Source organism: Petaurus breviceps, unplaced genomic scaffold (assembly GCF_028583685.1).
Source record: "Petaurus breviceps papuanus isolate PSGF00001 unplaced genomic scaffold, PetGlider_PUasm1.0 523, whole genome shotgun sequence".
NCBI classification, from domain to species: domain Eukaryota; kingdom Metazoa; phylum Chordata; class Mammalia; order Diprotodontia; family Petauridae; genus Petaurus; species Petaurus breviceps.
In genome coordinates, this window is record NW_027186356.1 from 2,379,848 (window position 1) to 2,399,919 (window position 20,072).

At 51.3% G+C, this 20,072-nt stretch overlaps 2 protein-coding genes across 4 annotated transcripts; one reads left to right on the plus strand and one right to left on the minus strand.

Moving 5' to 3' along the window:
* Window positions 1-2,951: 2,951 nt before the first annotated feature.
* ABHD8 (abhydrolase domain containing 8) lies at window positions 2,952-11,359 on the plus strand. Its single transcript, XM_069102073.1, has 5 exons — window positions 2,952-3,216; window positions 7,520-8,273; window positions 8,827-8,997; window positions 9,496-9,712; window positions 10,225-11,359. The coding sequence occupies exons 2-5, from the start codon at window positions 7,528-7,530 to the stop codon at window positions 10,387-10,389; spliced, it is 1,299 nt and encodes a 432-aa protein (XP_068958174.1). The 5' UTR covers window positions 2,952-3,216; window positions 7,520-7,527; the 3' UTR covers window positions 10,390-11,359.
* Window positions 11,360-11,488: 129 nt separating this feature from the next.
* Window positions 11,489-20,004, minus strand: ANKLE1 (ankyrin repeat and LEM domain containing 1). Of its 3 annotated transcripts, none has more exons than XM_069102062.1 (8): window positions 18,119-20,004; window positions 17,733-17,885; window positions 17,306-17,411; window positions 15,456-17,157; window positions 14,986-15,157; window positions 13,499-13,584; window positions 13,211-13,340; window positions 11,489-13,077 (listed from the first exon to the last, which is right to left on the minus strand). In XM_069102062.1, exons 1-8 carry the CDS (start codon window positions 18,376-18,378, stop codon window positions 12,822-12,824), a joined length of 2,865 nt encoding a protein of 954 aa, XP_068958163.1. In that variant the 5' UTR covers window positions 18,379-20,004; the 3' UTR covers window positions 11,489-12,821. The 3 variants fall into 3 exon arrangements, with proteins under 3 accessions (XP_068958163.1, XP_068958162.1, XP_068958164.1); XM_069102063.1 differs by having other exon boundaries at window positions 12,806-13,077; window positions 13,425-13,584; XM_069102061.1 differs by having other exon boundaries at window positions 11,489-13,340; window positions 13,425-13,584.
* Window positions 20,005-20,072: the final 68 nt, after the last annotated feature.

A 20,072-nucleotide genomic window follows, 5' to 3' on the forward strand; every position in this document is an offset into this window, starting at 1 on the left:
TACCCAATTCTGTGTCACAGATAGAAGCCAGAGCGAGGAGGGGATTTGTGCCTTGGGGAGATGTTCCAGGGCTAGGTTAGGATCCAGGGCCTGAGGCTATGTTCCTGGTAAGAACCAAGTCATTAAGTCAACTATATTAAGTACCTACTATGTGCCAGGAACTATGTTAAGCTCTGAGGATACAGAGAGAGGTAGAAAACAAATAGTTCTTGCTCTCAAGGAGCTCACAGTTTGATAGGAAGCAAGCAGCAGCTGTGTTATTCTGACCTCAGCAGGGTCTCAGTTCCAAGTTCTAGCCCAGTCTGAAGTTTACAGTGGAATAACCAGGGAAGGAATCCCAGATTAAAGTAGAGCCTGCAGTTCTGTCACTGACACCATCTGGGTTAGTAAAACTTTCCAACAGTCCAGCCGCAGTTTATGGAAACTCCAACTAGGGGCAAGCCCACAAGTATGAAGCTTAGACCCAAACCAAGGTCAGGAATTGCAAAATTCTTACTCGTACTTAGTCAAACCATTTGGGGTGCACAGAAAGCTTATAGGTCCCAGACGAAGCTGTCCCTGATCACTCAATACCCCCAAGAAAGCAGTAGCAGGAACCTAGAATACATATCAGCCTAGACTGACTCTAACATAAAGTTTGAAATCAAGAAGTGGGCTGGAAGAATGAGCAAACAAAAAAGACTCCCTGCTATAAAAAGTTATTATGGTGACAGCTATGCTGAAAACATAAGCAGAAAAGATAAGCCTGAAAAAAATAGTTTGAACACAAGTTTAACCAGAATTCCTGAAAGATATAAAGCAAGAGTTTGAAAAAAAGTAAAAGTTAAAAATGATTTTACAAATGAAATGAAAGTGCTAGAGGAAAAAAATTGGAAAAGAAGTGAGAGTTATGGAAGAAAGAGTTGAGAAGGGCCTGGAGCAAGAACTACAAAACCTTTTGCAAGCAACAAACCCCCTGGAAGTTAGAATGGATCAAATAGAAGATAACTATGAAACAAGAAATAAAGTGAAAAGACTAAAAAAAAAAAATGGAAGAAAATATACAGTACCTTATAGTAAAAACAACTGACCTGGAAAACATTGATGAAAGATAATTTAAGAATCACTGGACTACCTGAAAGCTATGACCTAAATAATAACCTGGACATCAAAATTTTAAGTTATACAAAAGCTGTCTAGATCTCTTAGAATCAAAGGGCGAGATGGAAATAAAAGAATCCACTGATCGTCTCATGAAAGAAATTCCCCAAGTGAAAACTCCCAGAAACAGTATAGCCAAAATCTGGACTTTCCAGAAAGAAAGAATGTCACATTTTTTATGTGTTGTTCAGTTTTGCTGACCTGTTTTCTGCTTTTTGTTCTTTGTAACATGGAGTGGCTCTCTGGGAAGGGGTGGGGGAAGGGCATAATGGGAAATGAAATCCATAGCATTACAGCTAGCAAGTGTAGATTACATGAAAACAAAAGGCAAGCAAAAAAGTATTAAAAAAAAAAGCCACCACCAACATACTTCAGAACTTTGATCAACACAGTGACCAATGGTGACTCCAGGGGACTGATGATGAAACAGGCCTCTCAACTAAAAGGTATCCACAGGTTTCAAATGAGTCATGACTTGCTAATGTGTCGATTTGTTTATTACCAGGGGAGTGAGAAGAATGGGGATTCATTGGAAAGGAAGTGATAGCAATGTAAAAAAAAAAAAATCAACTTACTTTTTATTAATTTACTTGTGTACTTGTATGAAATCTGACTGTATCCAGGGGTATGCTGAAGCTGAACAGGCTTGAGAGCTGAACAGGCTGGAGAGCCCATTGTTCAATTTTCAGAGTGAGCATTTACACCTTGGGAACAGGCAAAAGCTACGAAATCAGGGGTTGGTTTATTTATTTTATTTTTTTGGTTGTCTGCGCTTAAGAAAGTGGTGGAGAAAGTGTTAATAATATGAATTCAACTTTAAAATGTCGGGTCATTTTTTTTCCCCCTAGAAGAGCAGTTTGTTAAAAGAATTTACAGCACGTCTCTAGCTGTATCCCACCAGGACGAGGTAATTTCCTTGAGGGCAGATACTGTTTCATTTTTGTCTTTGTGTCTTTTCCCTGTGCCTAGCACGAGATCAATGTGTTGACTTCAATTAGTAAAGGTTTGCTGGATTGAATTGAATGAAACAGACGTGGTGGTGTGAGACTCCTCTGAGAAGAGATCATTTAATCCAGCTCGGGTTTTACAGATGAGGGAAAGGATGCTCAGAAGGATTGACTTGCCCAAGGTCATTTGGCAGAGCCAGTATACCAATTCACATACTGCGACGCTAAATCCATCGATCTTCTAGAAGAAAAGGGTCGATTACTCTTGGCTAGAGCCCTCGAGGAAGGTTCCTGGAGGAGTTTGGAGGGCAGGATGATGGAGAGAGACAGAATGACAGCTGACTTTAAGTATTTGAAAGGCTTTCTAGTGGAAAAAATGATTGGACTTGTCTGCTTGTCAGAGGATCGCTAGGGGGAGTGGGTGCAAGCGGCGAGGAGGCAGATTTAAGCTTGATGTAACAATCAGAGCTACCCAAAAGAGAATGGGTCTACGTTAGTAGGTAGTGTGCTCCCCAAGCAGGGAGTTATTCAAGTGAAGACCAGGTGATCCCTTGCCAGGGATATGGTAGAAGGGGATTGCTTTCAAGGTATGGACAAATGAATGAGTAAAGTCCCTTCCATCTGTGAGATTTGGTGACCTCCTGGCGACCCCCTCTCCCCCAAGCCCCAGCCCAGCTCAGCGCACCTTGGAGGGCAGAGACTGGGGTGGGGGAAGAAATGGGGGGAAATTGCCCTGTGCCCGCCTCCTTTCCCTTCACGACGCTTCTGATTGGCTCCTATCTAGGCCAGGGCTGCCAGGGCTGTGGATTGGCTCGGTAGCCTGCCCATCCCCAAGCTCTTCTCTTTCTCCCCCCCCATTCCTCCCACCTGGGAGGGATTTAAAGGGCCTAGGAGCTCTCTATGGCTACGGGATGCGAGCGGGTTGAGCGCTGCCAGCCCCGAGCCCCCCGCGCCCCCGCGACCCCAGCCGGGCAGCGGGACGGGGAGAAGCCAGAACACAACCCTATATGCCCTGCCCCGACGGGCGCCTGCCACCATGTAGAGGCTAGCGACTGCATGTCGCTGTCGGTGCCCGGACTCCTGGGTCCCCCGCAGCCTGCAGCTCCGGCCCGCGGGGGCCACCGATGAGGTGAGCCCGAAGGACTAGCAAGTAGGAATGGGAAGCAGGGGTTTGGGGGTTTGGTACGGGAAGGAGCGCAGGAGAGGGTTTTGGGCTGGGGGGCGGGGCGAGGGGATTAGGGGGCTTGGGGGCTCCAGTAGGGGGTAAAGGGGTTCCAAAGAGGCTGTGGCAGAATGAATTAGGGACCCCCTGGGGGCAGGAATGCGTGGGGGTGGGGGGGTAAGGCAGTTAAGTAGAGAATCTTGGAGGAAGCCCCCTGGGACCAGAGAAAGGGATGGGGGATGGGGGAGCGATTGACTGGGGGGAGTGATTGATTAGGGGGAGGGGTGAAGATAAAACCTCCCGCGACCAAGCCCGGGACTAGGAGGCAGAGATAGGGGCCCATGGAATCAAGGATGGGGTCCCGGGAAATCGCGGGGGGGGGGAGGAAACAAGAGCCGCAGGGCTGGGGAGGGGAGGGTACGAATCTGTGACTTGATGCCCCTGTCATTTGCCTCCTAACCTCGCCGTACCTCCTCCTCCTCTCCGCCCCACCCCCTATTTGTGCGGCCACTGCAGGTCCAGGATGGGGGCCAAGGCCCAGGCAGGCGGGAGAGGACGCAGCCCAGAAACCCCTCCCGCCCCTGTCTCGGCCTTAGCCTCGGCCTCAGCTGCATCTCCCTCCGCATTAAGGAGAGAAGCAAGAATGTCGTTGCTCTCGATTGTCTTTTTCGGCTCCCTCCCCCCAGTGTGCCCAGGCTCTGACACCGAGGCTGAAGCAGCTCTGAAAGAGGTTCTCCTCCACTCCAATTAGGCTTTAGGGAGGACAGGCCGAGATAAAGTGACCTGGCACTAGGAAACTAAGCTGCACCCCCACTTTATAAACAGGGTGACCTTCCCCTGGGACTGGGTGATGTTCCCCAAGGCCCAAGGATGTCTGTTATGTAACAGACAGGCAGGGCCACAGCCTTGTTACCGTGGTTACCAATGGGTGGGGGGACTGGGACTGAGGGGAGAGGCAGGAGAGGAGGCCTCTGGGGGATGCAAGGCCCAGGTCCTCCCACTATCCTCCCCCATCCTGTTCCCTAGGCCTTCCCTGTCTCAAACGTGGGTTTCCCCTCCTTAATGTTCCCCTGTCCCCAGCACTTGTCTTCCCTGCCTCTCCTTCTATCCCTTACCCTGTGTCTTTATCCTCTATCCTCTGCTTATGTCCCCTTGTCGCCTACCTATCCCATGTCCTTCTCTCTCCACATCCCTCCAGGCTCCCTGTCCTCCAGTCCCTTTTCTTCTAAGCAGCATGTTCCACCACCCCCACGCCCCAGACTCCACATACCCTTACATCACAGTGTTTTACCTCTTGAGCCTGCATCCTTAAGTGTTTCCTCCTCGAAGTACCTACCTCCCATATACACATCCCTTCCATATCCTGTCTCTCTCTCCCCCACACCTGTCTCCTTCCTCTAAATTAACACCTCCTCCTGTCATATAGCTGACATCAAAGTCCTCAGAAATCTAGTACTGCCTTGAGTTTTTCAGTATCAGATTACCCACTCAAGCCATCCTCCAGACAGATTGGATAGCTCTGGCCCTCAAAGCTCACCTGTGCTCTTCTGCCTTTGAGCCTTTACTCACTCAATTTCTTTCAGTTGCCCAGGCCTGGAATGGCCTCTTTCTTCCCTTCTCTGCCCTATTGAATCCTCTACTTATTCTTCATAAGCCAACTCAGTCAAATGTCATCTTTTCCAGGAAGCCTTTCCAAATCTGCCTGGTTGTTCATGACCTTCCTCTTGGATGTTAGAGAGCCCTGGGCTTTGCCGCTCTCCAATGTCCTCAAGAGGCAGCTTAATGTAGCAGATTAAAGAACTGACCAGGATTCAAGTCTCACTTCTGACATATACTGGGCAATGTGACCCTCGGCAAGTGATCTCATCCCACTGGGTCCTCCTTCCCCATCCCCTGTCTCACTCTAACTTTCCAAGGAGCAGGTCTCTATGGATAGAGGAGTTTGTCCCACCAATGAAATTACAGGTCTGATCCAAACAAAACAAAACACTTGTGTAATATACTGTAATATAATTTTATACTCTAACTATATACTAGACTGTGAGTCCCATAGGGACAGGGCCTCTGTCTCATGTAAGTCTTGTATCTCCTCTCGAACCTAGAATCAGAGTACCTTAATTTTAAGTTTAGAGCTAGGAGATCATCTAGCCCAACCCCCTCATTTTACAGAAGAGGAAACTGAGGCCCAGATACCTTAAATGACTTCAAGATCAAATAGTAATAGAACTAGGGTTTGAACCCAGGACTTCTGACTCCAGTTCCAAGTCTGCTCTGCATACAGCAATCACTTAATATTTGTTGAACGAAGGAATGAAAGAATGAACAAATGGACAACTGTGTTGTCTAGTGTTATTCTTAGTCTTCTTGATGCATGCCCTTTTACTGTACCCCATCTGTTCCCAAATCAAATCATCTTCCCATCAAAGAGAAATCCTCACCCCCATTCTTCCCACGTCTGAAGTCTCTCCTTTCCAGTCCTGAACGTTTTGTGAGTCTAGGATTCCATTCCTCTCACCCTCAGAGGTCCCCAGAGCTCTGACCCTAGCTAGCCCCTCTAAACCTTTGAGATCAGGCTTTCTTCCTTCAACCTCTGGGAGGAGGGGACCTTGCCTTAAGCTCTACCCATCCCCCAATCCAATCCTCGAATGTGAAGCTGGGGTTCCACTACCCAACCATTCATCTCCACTGAAGTGAGAACAAGTAGTGAGGTTAGACATTTGCAAGAATTTTCCTGATATTTTAACTGTGGGTAAGGATGACTGAAGAATGAAGTGGAGTCTGCCACCATTTTCCTGGCAGGATACTGTTTTTGAGGTGAGGACTCAAAAGTGAGCAAAGTGACTTCTGGCATTTCCTCTCAAACCAGAGATTTCTTTACTTTTTAAATCAGGCTATTCAGTTGTTTTTCTTGAACAGCTGAGCTCCTACACTCACTCCCCCATAGAATTGAGAAAGCATCCCCTGGAGGCTGGTATGAAAAGTACTTCCTACAGGCTTGGACTCCATCCTTGATCCCTGGCCTGGACATTCCTTCCAAGGCCTCCACTAAGATACTGAGTCTTAACTAAGGGACCATTCATACCTATCACCTTTGACCTGGCTGGAACTCTTTGCCTGCCTCCCTCCCCTTCCCCCGAGGGACTCAGAAACTCTGGGCTTAGAAACAAATTAGTCAGTTACACACACACACACACATACACACACACACACACACACACACACACACAACTTTTTGTTATAAAGAATGGTTCTGGGACAGCTAGGTGGTGCAGTGAATAGAGCACCAGTCCTGGAGTCAGGAGGACCTAAATTCAAATGCGGATTCAGACACTTGACACTTACTAGCTGTGTGATCTTGGGCAAATCACTTAACCCCAAATGCCTTTCCTTCCCCCCTCGCCCCCCAAAAAGAATGGTTCTCTGGGAACTGGAAAGGGTAGGGATGCCGGGGGTGGTGGTAGAAATAGGCACTGTAAAAACAAGATTTTTTTAAGTAACACAAGTTGAAACTTAGGTAAGGACTTCCCTAACAAAAGAGAGAATAAAACAAGGTGCTAGTGGGCAGTGGTGTGTGTGTGTGTGTGTGTGTGTGTGTGTGTGTGTGTGTGTGTGAAAGGGATTGAATTCTTTCCTGCTCATGTTCCAAAAGACTGGAGAGAAAAGGGAGAAACTACAGGGTGTAGGGCCGGGGTGAGAGGTTATGAACATCCAGCAGGTAAGCATCATTTCTCCAGCTATACCGAGGGTTAATCTAGAGTGTTCATCAGGTTCTAAGCAACTTAAAGATATAGTAGAATCATAATCATAAATAAGAATCATAAAATGCCAGAGCTCTGACAAGGCCCTTAGAACATGGACCACGGCATGTCAGAGCTGGGAGGGCCCTTAGAACATAGAATGAGGAATGTCAGAGCCTGAAGGGACCGCCAAGACCAGTGGCAAGTCAGAAAGAGTGCTAGCTTGGGAATCAGGAGCCCTAGCTTCTAGCCCTATCTTTGCCACTGTCTTACTGTAGGACCTTGGACAGGGCACTTTCCTTCCCTAGTACTCGGTTTCCTGATCCAGAAAATAAGACAATGGGACCCCATGATTTCTGAGGTTCTTCCCAGATCTAGGTCCTATATCTAAGACATCTTCCATTGCTAACAGCCTATGCTATTTGCCATTCTGACATTATGTGTCAGTCTAGGCGTCTCAGTGGAAGACCCCATGGTTTGTATCTTGTGTGGTGCACAATTGGGTCCTCACCTCAAGTCTTCTCTTCCACCAGGACACACCATGCTGACAGGTGTGGCCGATGGCATCATGTGCTGCCTCCTGGGCTCAACAGCCAATGCCGTGGGTCCTCTGGAAAGTGTTGAGTCCAGTGATGGCTACGCTTTTGTGGAGGTAAAGCCCGGGAGAATTCTTCGGGTGAAGCATGTGTGCCCCCCACCTGTGGGAGACCAGCCGCCAGCACCGCAGCAGCCAGAAGGGGAGCAGGGTGGCTTAGTTCACTGTAAGCGGCGTATCACTGTCTACCGCAATGGGCAACTGGTGGTGGAGAACCTTGGGGATGTGCTCCGAGCTGACCTCCTGCAAGGGTGCAATGGTATTGGTGAGCCCCCCTCCACCTTGGAGCTGGAGATGCCCGAACCTTCTTCCTCATTGACAAATGGCCCATCGGCAGAAGGGGCCCGCCCAGGCTCGGGGCCTGCTGGGCGGCGGCGGAGGGCACGGCGTCCCAAGCGCACCATCAATATCGACTGTGAGAAGCGGGTCACCAGTTGTAAGGGTGCCCAGGCTGATGTGGTCCTCTTCTTCATACATGGCGTGGGTGGCTCCCTGGCCATTTGGAAGGAGCAACTGGACTTCTTTGTTGGCCTGGGCTATGAGGTGGTGGCTCCAGACCTGGCAGGACACGGGGCCAGCTCTGCCCCACAAGTAGCTGCTGCATACACTTTCTATGCTCTCGCTGAGGACATGCGGGCCATCTTCAAACGCTATGCCAAGAGGCGAAATGTGCTCATTGGGCATTCATATGGGTGAGGTGAAGGGGTGGCAGCTGGTGGGGAGGGCAGTGTCACAGAGAGAGGGATGGAGGAGACCTTCAGTCACCAAGTTGTCATGCAGTCATGGAAAAGTTGCCTCTCTGGGCCTCAAGTCACTTAACTTAAAATAAAACGGGTCAAACTGACTCTTCTAGGAAAAGGGGGAGAGGGCAGTGAGAAGGGGCAGGCTGAGAATTCCTGGGATAGGGGATCAGGAAGGAGTCAGTTGTCCTTAGACCTCAGCCTGTGACACCTCTGAAGCCTAGCCCTGAGTTAGCCCATCCTATCCCCTATCCCCCAATTTCCACTGCCCCTTAAGGGCAGGGACTATTTTTTAAAATTTCTTTGCATTCCCAGTACTTAGCACACTTAATTAATGATTATTGACTGACTAACATTTTGTGCTTAGTCCTTAAATGCTTGTTGATTGATTTAACTCTAATCTGAGGAGTTAGGTCATATATAAGGAGGGTTCTTTATAGGAGTCACAGGGACCCAGCCTCTTCCTTAGTCTTGCTAAGTAGCCCACCTCTCCCCGATGCTACAGGGTTTCCTTTTGCACATTCCTGGCCCACGAGTATCCAGAATTGGTTCATAAAGTGATCATGATCAATGGTGGTGGACCCACAGCCCTGGAGCCAAGCCTTTGCTCCATCTTCAATATGCCCACCTGTGTTCTCCGATGCCTCTCACCTTGCCTGGCCTGGAGCTTCCTCAAGTGAGACCTGGGGCCCACAATCTCTTGGAGGGGGCTTCTGATTCTGATATTGGCATAATACCCATGGGATGGCCTTTGGGGGGTAATGTGTCCTTGATTTCAGGACTAGCATGTTGCCCATAGAGTGGGGGGTGGGCTCCTGACTTCAGGGCTGGCATGATGCCCACAGGGTGGCCTTTGGGGGCATGTTCCACTGACTTCATGGCTGACATAATGCCCATGGGGTGGCCCTGAAAATGATGTATCCTGGCCTCAGGGCTGGCATGATGCCCATGGAGTGGCCTTTGAGGGATGTGCTCCTGACTTCAAGGTTGACATGATGCCCATGGGGTGGTCTTGGAAGAAATGTGTCCTTGACTTCAGGGCTGGCTGGCATGATGCCCATGGGGTGGCCCTGAAAGGGATGTATCCTGGCTTCAGGGCTGGCATGATGTCCAAGAAGTGGTTCAGGCCCAGACTCCAAAATTATTTTCACCCCCTAAACTTTTGTACCCATAGGGCTGGCTTTGCCCGCCAGGGAGCCAAGGAGAAACAGCTGCTGAAGGAAGGCAATGCCTTCAACGTTTCCTCCTTTGTGCTTCGGGCCATGATGAGTGGACAATACTGGCCAGAAGGTGATGAGGTCTACCATGCTGAGCTCACTGTACCTGTCTTGCTGGTGCATGGCATGCACGACAAATTCGTGCCTGTAGAAGAGGACCAGCGTATGGCAGAGGTACAGGGAAGGACAGGGGTGCTGGCACTGCCCTTTCTATCTCAGAACCACCAATGGAGCAAGCTACAGAGGCCCCAGGAAATATCAGACTTAGGGCTGGGGGGCTGGATCTCATGGTGAGAATTCTGGAAGGCAGCAAAACCCTGAGAGGAGGGGACAGAGCCCAGGGAGGGGGGGACAGAGCCCAGGGAGGAGGGGACAGAGCCCAGGGAGGAGGGGACAGAGCCCAGGGAGGGGGAAATAGAATCCTGGATCTTTAGCTGATATGGGTAAAAGGACGCAGGAATGAATAAGAGAAAAGGATCTCTAATCAGACATTCCGGGAGTCGGAAGGAAGAACTTGTTCAGTGTGAAGGTTAAGTTGCAGATTTCCCCTCAGTGCCCATCTCAGAGGGGCTGGGTAGTGATTAGGCTTTGAGGGAGTCTGGCTCCCCTCAGGAAATGGTCAATTTGAGAGGCCTACCCTGAGGCAGGGGGCTGGATGAAATGACTTCTGGCCTTGCCTCCTTCAGATCCTCCTTTTAGCTTTCCTGAAGCTCATTGATGAGGGTAGCCACATGGTGATGCTAGAGTGTCCAGAGACAGTCAACACCCTGCTCCATGAATTCCTTCTGTGGGAGCCAGAGGTCCTGGGGCCACCTGACCATCCTGATGCCAGTGCCACCGAGAAGAAATAAAGTGGATGGATGGACGGACAGACAGACCGATGGGGCGCTTTTCAAGAGGCTGGGAGCTGCAGGAGAAGGCGCCTTCCCTCAGGCCTCAGGGAGGGCCATGGTTGCCCTCCCTCCGGCTAATGGAGGGGGAGAGGAAAGCCACACTGAGGGGGCCCCTCCCCACCCAGGGATCGAGGCGCCCATGGGGGGCTGCCCAGTGGCATTCGGAGTTGTCCAGCAGGGCCAGACTGGCCACTGAAGGAGGGGGCTTAAGCCTCCCCCCAACCCCATCCCCCTTTCTTGCTTGTCTCCTTTGCATACCTGTAGGCGCTATTTGGGGAGAGGGGTGCCCAAGGCAGACCGCCTGCAGAAAATTAGGGATAAACCCCTACCCTCCTGGGAGGGAGACAGGCCAGGTCTGGCTTTCTGGGAGGGTTTAACACCCACCCTGGCTGGCCAAAATAGCAGGGGGAGGGATCCTTCCCCTGCGCAGCTGTGGCCCCCGGCTAACCCCAGCAGGACTAGCTGTACCGTCCCCATATTTCTAGGGAGCTGGAAATCACCCTCTCTATATTTAAGGACCTTGTACAGAAACTTGCCTTCCTTCCGTGTTGCAAACCCCCCATCCCTCACCCCCTATTCCAGTGCTCAGTATTAAGGTCTCCTCCTTTGTCTCCCCACTGGGCATCTGTCTTGTGTGTCTCTCTTTGCTGAGGACTGATTTCTAGAAGGTGAGAGTCCTTTCCATTATCAGCACTGCTGCTCCTGGGGAAGGATCCTTCCTCCCTCTCTCCCCCTCTACCCATCCCCTACCCCCATTTGACCAGGGATACCTGATGGGGCCCCTCCCAGCTGGAAAGGCCTTTTCAGCTTGAGAGAGGGGACTAAAGTCTGTGGGGGCAGGGATGGAAATGGGTGGTGGGGTGGGGGAGACAGATGTGGATTGTGTAGACCACAAGCTGTAGCCCAATAAATGTGACAATCAGCGTCATCTATGGGCCATGTGTGTTGTGAGCTGGGCTCCTAGCATGGAAACTAAGCACCCAAACCCCGGATCCTGCTTCTGGCAAGGCCCCTCCTCAGAAACAGGGCTTCACATGCATAAAATAAAAGAGATGGAATTACAGAGGAAACCCATTAGATTGAAATAATTATCAAAATATTAAATTTTTTTTTAAAAGGTTCATAGACTGGGGCAGATAGATGGTACAATGGATAGAGCCCCGACCCTGGAGTCAGGAAGACCTGAGTTCAAATTCTGCCTCAGTCACTTAGTAGCTGTGTGACCCTAGGCAAGTCACTTAACCCTGATCGCTCCCCCCACCCCCAAAAAAGGTTCACAGACCACAGGGTAAGACCCCTGGTAGAAGTTTTAGCTTATGTAGATGCCGCAGGGATTTGATAGAACATCAAAGAAGACCCTTCATCCCCTTCTGTGTGGGATCCTGTAGGGGACAATCTCCCCTCGTCCCTAACCCTTCTATCACAAGTCAGAATAGACATCTGTTGGTCTGCTTATTCACTAGGGGCCAGGTTTGGAAAGAATAACGAGGCATGCTTCAAGCTCCAGACCTGGGACTTGCTGTGTGGCCTTGGGCAAATCACTGGAACTCTCTGTGATTCAGGTCCTTAACAGATAAAATTGAGGGGGAAGAAATCATACCAGCTTCTGTAAATAGGGACGAAAAGGTCCTCATGTGGGCTTACAGTCTGAACTTGCAGGTCAGGTTCTCTGGATCTGAGTCATGGCACTGCTATTTTATTTGCAAGCTGCATGGCATTGGGTGAGTCCCTTCCCCTTTTTGGGCCTCCGTTTTCTCACCTATAAAATGAAGTGGGTGGAGAGGTTGATCTGTAGGGTTCCTCCCATCGCTGGTATGCTAGGATTCTATGGCTAATATCTCCATCATCCATGTCTCGAAGCCTTGTTGAAAACCCTTTGGCCACTAACAGCACTGACATCTGGATGTACTGGAACCTGTATCCCCAGAGCCAGGAATTGGAAGGGAAGATGGTAGTAGCTAGGCTCCCATCCCCCTGGGAGAGATCCTGAGGCCCCACTGAAGTACAGGGGTGACATTCCCATAGAGAAAGAGACAGAGGACAGCTGGCCGGGGACATTGCTGACTGCTCCCAGCTGCAGTTGGAGGCATAAAACACAGAAATGAGGGCCTCTGAATTCATCAGAGCCGACCACCTATTGTAGGCTGAGCCCCTAGCAAAGCCTAGGTTGGGGGGGCTCCCAATAGTTGGAGTTGTAACTCAGAACCCATATCATTGGAGGCTGTCAATACTGTCTTCTGTGGTTGGTGAATGTCTGGAGTGAATAGGGGTTCCTCAGGCCTGAACATCTGGGAGAGACTAGATCCACTTGAGTGACTGGAGGGACACTCAGAGCCCAGCCTTCTTTTCTGAGGGCTGCTCAGTGTCTGATCTGTATATCTGATGGTCTCTCAGGCCTTGCTTGTATATGTCTCTGGAGAGAGATGGAGCCATTCATGGCCCAGTTTCAGCATCCAGAGGTTGATGCTGCCACTCAGGTACCAACTTGAATGTCCGGGGGCCGAAGCTGCCTCTCTCCCTCTGCCAAGAAGATGCCCAAAGCCCGATGCAACAGGTGCACACCCATCCGTCTGCGCCGATGAGGTGGCCAGCTTGCTACCACGCCATAGTAGTGTCCTTTCTTCTGATTGGAGAGTACGTGCATCCCTGGGGAGATACAAAGACCCACATCTATACAGAAGGAACTTAATCCACCCCAATGGTCTGGGGCCTTCCCCAGGGAAGGGGTCTTTCCCCTGGAGCAGGGTCTTTCCCATATGCTGCCCTGACTGGCACACACCAAGGGCATCCACCAGGCATGCCTCCCGGGTATAGGCTTCTACCGCAATGACGTTCTGGAAGCAGTGCAGGGAGACCACGCCATGGCCACTTGCCCAAATATCCAGGATGCGCTGTATCTTGGGGCAAGTCTGTGGGGAGAGAAACTAGGTTGCAGACCCATCAATTCAGTCCCACTCCAAACCTCTTCACTTGCCCTCTTGCAGTCCCAGCACCTGCTTTTGCTTGTTCCATTGATGGCGCAGGGCCTCAGAAAGGTGAGAATATGGCCGAGTCCTAGTGCCCTTACCCACGTAGAAGATGGCGTGAGTAAAGGTCTGGAAGCATTCAGCTGGGCTCAAGATGTGGCATCGGGAGGGCAGGTTCTGGGTCACCCTGGGGTAAAAACAAATGTCCCCATAGCATAGATGATACTCATGATGCCAGTCTATCCCACATTTTTCCTAAACTGCCTATTGGTACCCAATTCATCATCCTCTGATCAGTGTCCTTTCACTCCCATGCCACCATGGCCCTGATCAATAACCATTTATCCATTAAGGAGTAGGCACCACCTTTCTATGTTTTTAACAGTTCTTATGTATTTTAGATGTTGAATTTTTATCTCAGATTAATTTTTGCCACAAACTTTTCCCCAATCTATTTTCCTTTCATTTTGATAACATTTCTTTTTGTTGTATAGAATGTTAACATTTTATATCAAGACATCTATCTTGTCCCTAATGATTCCTCTTATTTAAGGGGAGAAATCCTTTTCCTTCTACAATTAAGATAAATACATTATTCCATTTCCTTCCATCTTTTTTTACAGTTCTTTCTTATATTTAAGTCTAACATAAAGCTGGAATTGACTGAGTTTTATGGTGCAGCATGTAGGTCTAACTCATTTCCCACCCTGTGGCTTATCCATTTATCTTTTACAAAAAAAAAAAAGATATCTTATTTGCTGATGGTCTTTGTCACATCCTTGCTACTTATTAATGACTCTCTCACCTCCACAGAACTCTCTTATAAGGAACCAGTCAGTTTTCCCATGTCCATTTGTAAATAACAAAGCTTTCTTCATTTCCTTTTCCCTCCTTTGTTTAATGAACACTTATCCTGTGCGTGTATTTTATTAGGTATGAATTGGACTAGATAGCCTTTGAGAGCCCTTCTGTGTGAATGCCGAAGCCAGAAGGATCGATAGAATATAGACTACAGGGTGCCAGAGCTGGGAGGGCCCTCAGAACACAGATTTTTAGGGTTTGGAGAGCCCTCAGAACATAGAATGTCAGAGCTGGGAGCACCCTTAGAACACAGAATGTCATAGCTGGGAGGGAGCTTAGAACATAGAATATCACTGCCCTTAGAACATAGACTTTCAGGGTTGGGAGGGACTTTAGAACTTAAAATGGTAGAGACCATAGCATGCCAAGACAGTACATGGGTTTTCTTGGCAAAGACACTGGGGTGGTTTGCCATTTCCTTCTCCAGGGGATTAAAGCAAACAGAGGTGAAGTGACTTGCCCAGGGTCACACAACTGTTAAGTGTCTGAGGCTGGATTTGAACTTCAGTCTTCCTGACTCCAGTCCAGAGAGCTGTCCACTGAACCACCTAGCTATTAAACCTATCCCTTTATTTTACAATTGAGGAAACCAAGATCCAGGGAAGGCAAAAGATTTTCCCAAGTTCCACAGAAGGAGCCAGGACTTGAACCCAAGTGACTGTTCATCCAAGGCTCTTTCCTCTATACACCAAGATACTCACCTGCCCCCTGCTGGTGGTTTACATACCTGGGGTCCAGCAGCAGGTAGGTGAAACTTGACTTAACAATCCCCTCACGCCACCTCTGGGTTGGATCTGGCTGGTCAAACTGCTGGGCCAGGACATCCTCATCATCCTGGGCATTAGGGACACAGCCTGTCTTCAGGGCTAGGGTCAGCTCTGGGCTGTACCCCACTGCGGCTGGACCACGTGCAGAGCAGGAGAGGAAATGGGGTCAGAGTGTGGTTTCATTGGGGAGCTCACTGGAGAGGGGAGACAGTGTTTATCTAGACCAATCCCTTCATGAGGGAAAGAAGACCACAGAAGAGACTTGCCCAGTAACACAGTGAATCATTGGCAGAGTCAGGACAGTCAAGCTGGGAGTTTTTTGAAGATTCCAGGATAATTGGGAAGACTTCCCAAGACTGTTTCCTGGACATAGGATTTCTCTCCACCCAGAAGCCCCAGTGAAACCCATCACCTCTCAGTGAGAACTCACCAGTTGGCCCCCTAGGGCTCCCCTCCTTCAGTTGCTTCAGGTAGTATTGTCTGGTGAAGGGAGTGACAGGACCTGGGCTCTCCCCAGGGGCCTGAAGATGCTGCAACAGCTCCTGGTTGGACAGGGTGGAAGGGTCTCGTGGTGGGAAGGGTGTGGATGGATGACAGCTACATTGCCCATTCGTGACTGTGTCCTCGGCATGCAAAAGATGCTGGTCAAGGAAGCTGGGCCCAGCCTTGGGATCAGCATGCAGAGGTCCTGTGGGCTTTGGCCCAGAAGGCTGCAGGGGGTGCAGTGGAGGATTCAGTATTGGACTTCCCCTAGGTGGCTCTGGAGACTTCCTGATGCAATTCCAGCAGGGGCTAGCCTTGAGGTTTTGGGGGATATGGTCCTCTTCATCTTCACCATCCTCTGTCAGCCACATGCTAGCCCCATCCTCACTACTCTGGGAAGTCTTGTCATCAGTCAGGAAGTCATTAAATGGGACATCTTCTGTGAAAGCTACCAAGCTGCTGGTCTGGGTGGTGAAGGGGATTGCTCCAGCCTGTTCAGAACTGTCTAGGGTTAAGTACTTTCCTTCCCTGGGACTCTCATTGTTCATGGAGTCTGGGCCACACTTTCCAGGCAGCCTCTTCAGGGATGGGCCTTGCTCCACATTCTTGTCAGAAAGGGAAGAGCTATTGCCCTCACCATTGTGGGAGAACATGCCCTGGGGCTTGCAGGGTGTCCTAGTGTGAACAAAATCTTGGGGCTCTAGGGGGGGACCCAGAACCAGTCCCCTCAGCTGAGCATTCAGATGAATCACAGGGTCCATAGCGGCTGCTAACATGCCAGAATCATCTAGAGTGGTCTGGGAGTGCCCAGCATTCAGTATCATGGCCCTGAGCTCAGCCCTCAGGGCTGCATAAGCCAGATCCTTCCTGAGGGGTCCTGATTTCTGGGGAGTCCTGCTATCTGGGAAACACATGTCCAAGGGAGCTATTTGGGTTGCGCTGGTCCCTGTCATGCTGCCTGGCTGGGACCCACTCCCACCCTTCCTGGGCTGAGATGGTACAGCCCCAGTGGCATCTGGGGTAATGGGGCTGGTGGGGAGAGCACTGGGAGGCTGGGTATCAGGGCCAAAGGTTTCCACTGCAGTGAGGAAGGAATCACTAGACGAGGTGCCTGTATCAGCAGGGAGACAGCTGGGGGCTGTCTCATCTTGATCTCCACAGGAACAGTCTGGGCCTGAGTGAAAGTGACAGCAGTGGTCCAGGGAGATGTCGTCCAGCACCAAGTGGGGCGCAGAGCCCAACCTAGATGCTGGGGAGAGTGGGGAAGTGGGTTGGAGAAAGAAGCGTGCAGGGAAGCCGAAGTCAGGTTCAGAGGGTTTATCCGCTCCAAGTCCTTTCCCATGTGAGGGCCGAGGATGAGCTGAGAGAGTCTGGCTTGGGAGGGTGTGCCCAGCCTCCAAAGCTTCACTCTCCACCTCACTCCCATCCAGATGGGCTCTTACTATGCTGCCCAGAGGCCTGGGGCTAAATGTCACGTCTGAAAATCCCCAGATGCTGGTGTCAAGGTCATCTCCATTCAGGGCTGAGAAGCCGTTGCCTTGATCCTCCCCTCGGCAAAGGGTTGGGTAGGGGGGCGCATGCTTCCTTAGGATCTCAATACACTCCTCATTTCCCTGCTCCAGGGCGAGGTCCAGCGCTCGAGTCCCATCCTAAGAGCAGCAAAGCCTTGAGAAAGAGCCTAGCCCTCCCTGCCCAGTGGGATCTGGTGCCACCGTCCCATGCTAGAGGACCCTGCCTTTCCCCACCCACTAAAGAAACCCTAAGTCCCAACGCCAGCCCTCCACACCCCCTGGGCACCTGGTCCTGAAGTTCAGGGTCACCTCCTTCCCTCAGAAGAAGTTCCAGGCACTTGTAACAGCCCCAGGATGCAGCTACATGCACAGGGGTCAGGGCATCCTCAGACCTAGAGACAGGGACCAATCAGAGCCTGGGATCACAAGCTGCGGCCTTAGACCGAGGTGACAGTAAGGGCCACGCCCCCACCTTCAGATTGGTGGGAGGGTCCTAGAAGGTTGTCAGACTCCGCGGTTGCCGGTCTGTTTCGTTCTCCCAGGGCCCCACCTATAGAGAACCGCGCAGATGGGAGCTGATCTGGCGGGAAGGGGAACTTGGGCCAGGGGTTTCCTAGTCCCCCCATAAGGGGTTGGTCCCAGGACCACTCCGGGGACGGACTAGTTGGATGTCGGGGGAGGTGCCTGGGGAACGCTGGGTCCTGGTGCAGTACCGGGCATTGGGGTCCGCTCCGTACTGCAGCAGCAGAGCCAGGCACCGCAGGCCGCTGTCCCGCTCGCTCCCCGCCGCCAGGTGGACGGCGGCCACGCCGTCCGGCAGCACCAGGTTGGGGTCAGCCCCGAGCCTCAGCAGCGATTCCACCTGCCTGCAGCGAGCAGAGAACCCTTAGACCGGAGCCTGGGGCCCGACCCGGGCTGGCCGAGCCTGGGTCGGGATCCAGAGGCCCTGGCACCCCCTGCAGAGCCCCGGGCTCCCCGACCAAGCACCGGCCTCGCGGGGAACAGAGCCCCGAGCTCCCAAGCCCTTCCCTCCTTCGGGCGGGTCTAAGACCCCCAGCCCTGGCGGCGCAGGAGGGGATGCACCGGGCCGGCCCCTCACCGCGCCTGCCCGTAGTGCAGCGCCTCTCGAAGCCTCCGCGCCAGCCCCAGCCCCCGGGCGGCCGCGCTCGTGCCTCTCCCGGGCTGGGCAGAGCCGGGGTCAACTGCGCTGTCTTCGGTCCTGTCCGCAGTCCATGGTTCCATCGCGGCCATTCGAACTTCCCTCGCTGCTTTGTGCGCATGCGCAGCCGGAGCCGCCCCGCTATTGGCAGGCGCTGTCAGCGGCCTGGTGCAGGGACAGCGCCAGACGTGCTGCCCCATCTTGGGCCCTGGGACTGCTGAGCTCCGAATCAGTTACCTCGCTGGGGTTCGACAACTGAGATAAAGCAGCTGGATGGCGGCTGGGCCCAGGCGATAAGGCGTGGGGCGGTGTAAGCAGACGCTAACTTTACTAACTTTAACTAAGGGCCAGCCTTAGGTTGTGTTCTCAGGAGGTAATGAAGAGACCAGAGAGGAGAAAGAAGCCCCTTGTAGTTTATTCCAACTTGGGGGGTGAGGGCAGGAAAAAAGGCTGGCTCCTTATATACCTTAAAAAGAGCATCACTCAAGCATGACCTCCTCCTGCACGGGGAGTGTGAGCCAATGGAGGGGGGCCAAACCAGTCACATCAGCTGTTGCTCAACAAGCCAGTGGTCTTCTGGGAAACTTCCTTCTGAGCCTGCAACTGGACTGCAGCCCTCTGCACTTCCTTATCTCTCACAGGCCCCAAGGCAGTTCCTGATTTCCCGGGACCAGAAGCACTTGGAACTCACTTTGTTCTGTACAGGGCGGGCTGAGTGGTGGCTGGGCCAGGGGCTGCACAATGGGCAGCTCTCCCTGCTTCGGGCCAGACATCCACGCAGAGTATGTACAGAGCTAGGACTGCACAAACGAGGACACGGGATTGGAAAGGGCCTGCCCATGGTTACATAGGGAGGCAAGAGTGAAGCTGGTCCTACCAGGCCATTTGGGACAGGGGTGGGGCAGAGGCAGGCCAAGGGCCTGGGCTCCCATACCGGCCCTAGGAAGTGGTCAGTGGGGCAGCGGTCCTGCCACCAGTTAGCCTTGCTTAGGGACTTCCCTTTGGTTTGCAATTTCCCTCCCAAGGTTAAATGGCAGCTGAAGCCAGCCTGAAGTCTCTGGCACTTGAGATACACCTAAGGTTGGGAAAGCGGGGAGGGGGGTAGATGCTTCCTCAGGACTGGGCCATTGCTCATTGTGATAGACCAGAGGGGACTTACTGCCAATTTTGTACTTGGTGCATGGGGACTGTTCCAAACCAATCAATGCAAAAATGAACTTCCTAATAATTGAAGCTTAGTAATGCAATAAGGCTGCCAATTAATTCCTCTGGAATCTGAACCCAGGTCCTCAGACTCCAGAACCAGTAAATGGTCTTTCCACTGTACCCTGCTGCACACCCAAGGCAGTCAACTTGTCTCATTCTTAGGCAGGAAGTAGCTATTTTCTGCTAACATCCTCTACCCCTCTTCCTCTCCACACCACAAGCCCTGATCCCAGAGGCAGAAAATACCTCAGCTAGCCAGTAGTTCCATTTCTACCTGATGGATGGATTTTGCTGGCACACAGAAGTACCTCCCTGTAATTCTGCCCACTGCTGCCCTCTAGGGCCAAACAAAGTTAGTCTAACCCCTTCCTTCACAGCCCTTCACATCTATGAAGAGACAACACATCCCTCTAAGTTTGTTCTTCTCCAGGCTAAATATCCCTTGTTCCTTCAAACCACCCTTATGGCCTGGATTCCGGTCTTTTTCCCCCCATCCTGGCTGGTTTCCCTCTCCTGATCATCCTCATTCAACACCATTTCTCCTAAAATGTGGCCTCTTTGAATATATATGCTTTGAGTAGGGCTGCAAATTTTACACTTTTATTCCCAGAACTTAGCAATATTTAACAAAGCATCACGCAGAACTGAACAAAGTACTCTAAATGTGATGTGGCCAGGGTAAAGGGCA

Coding starts and splice junctions, on each gene's coding strand:
- ANKLE1 (XM_069102061.1), bottom strand. CDS start 18,378: ATGGGGCAGCACGTCTGGCGCTGTCCCTGCACCAGGCCGCTGACAGCG. Junction 17,886..18,118: donor CTGCACTACGGGCAGGCGCG/GTGAGGGGCCGG, acceptor TGCTCGCTGCAG/GCAGGTGGAATCGCTGCTGA. Junction 15,158..15,455: donor GAGCCCTAGGGGGCCAACTG/GTGAGTTCTCAC, acceptor CACGTGGTCCAG/CCGCAGTGGGGTACAGCCCA.
- ABHD8 (XM_069102073.1), top strand. CDS start 7,528: ATGCTGACAGGTGTGGCCGATGGCATCATGTGCTGCCTCCTGGGCTCA. Junction 8,274..8,826: donor CTCATTGGGCATTCATATGG/GTGAGGTGAAGG, acceptor CCGATGCTACAG/GGTTTCCTTTTGCACATTCC. Junction 9,713..10,224: donor AGGACCAGCGTATGGCAGAG/GTACAGGGAAGG, acceptor TGCCTCCTTCAG/ATCCTCCTTTTAGCTTTCCT.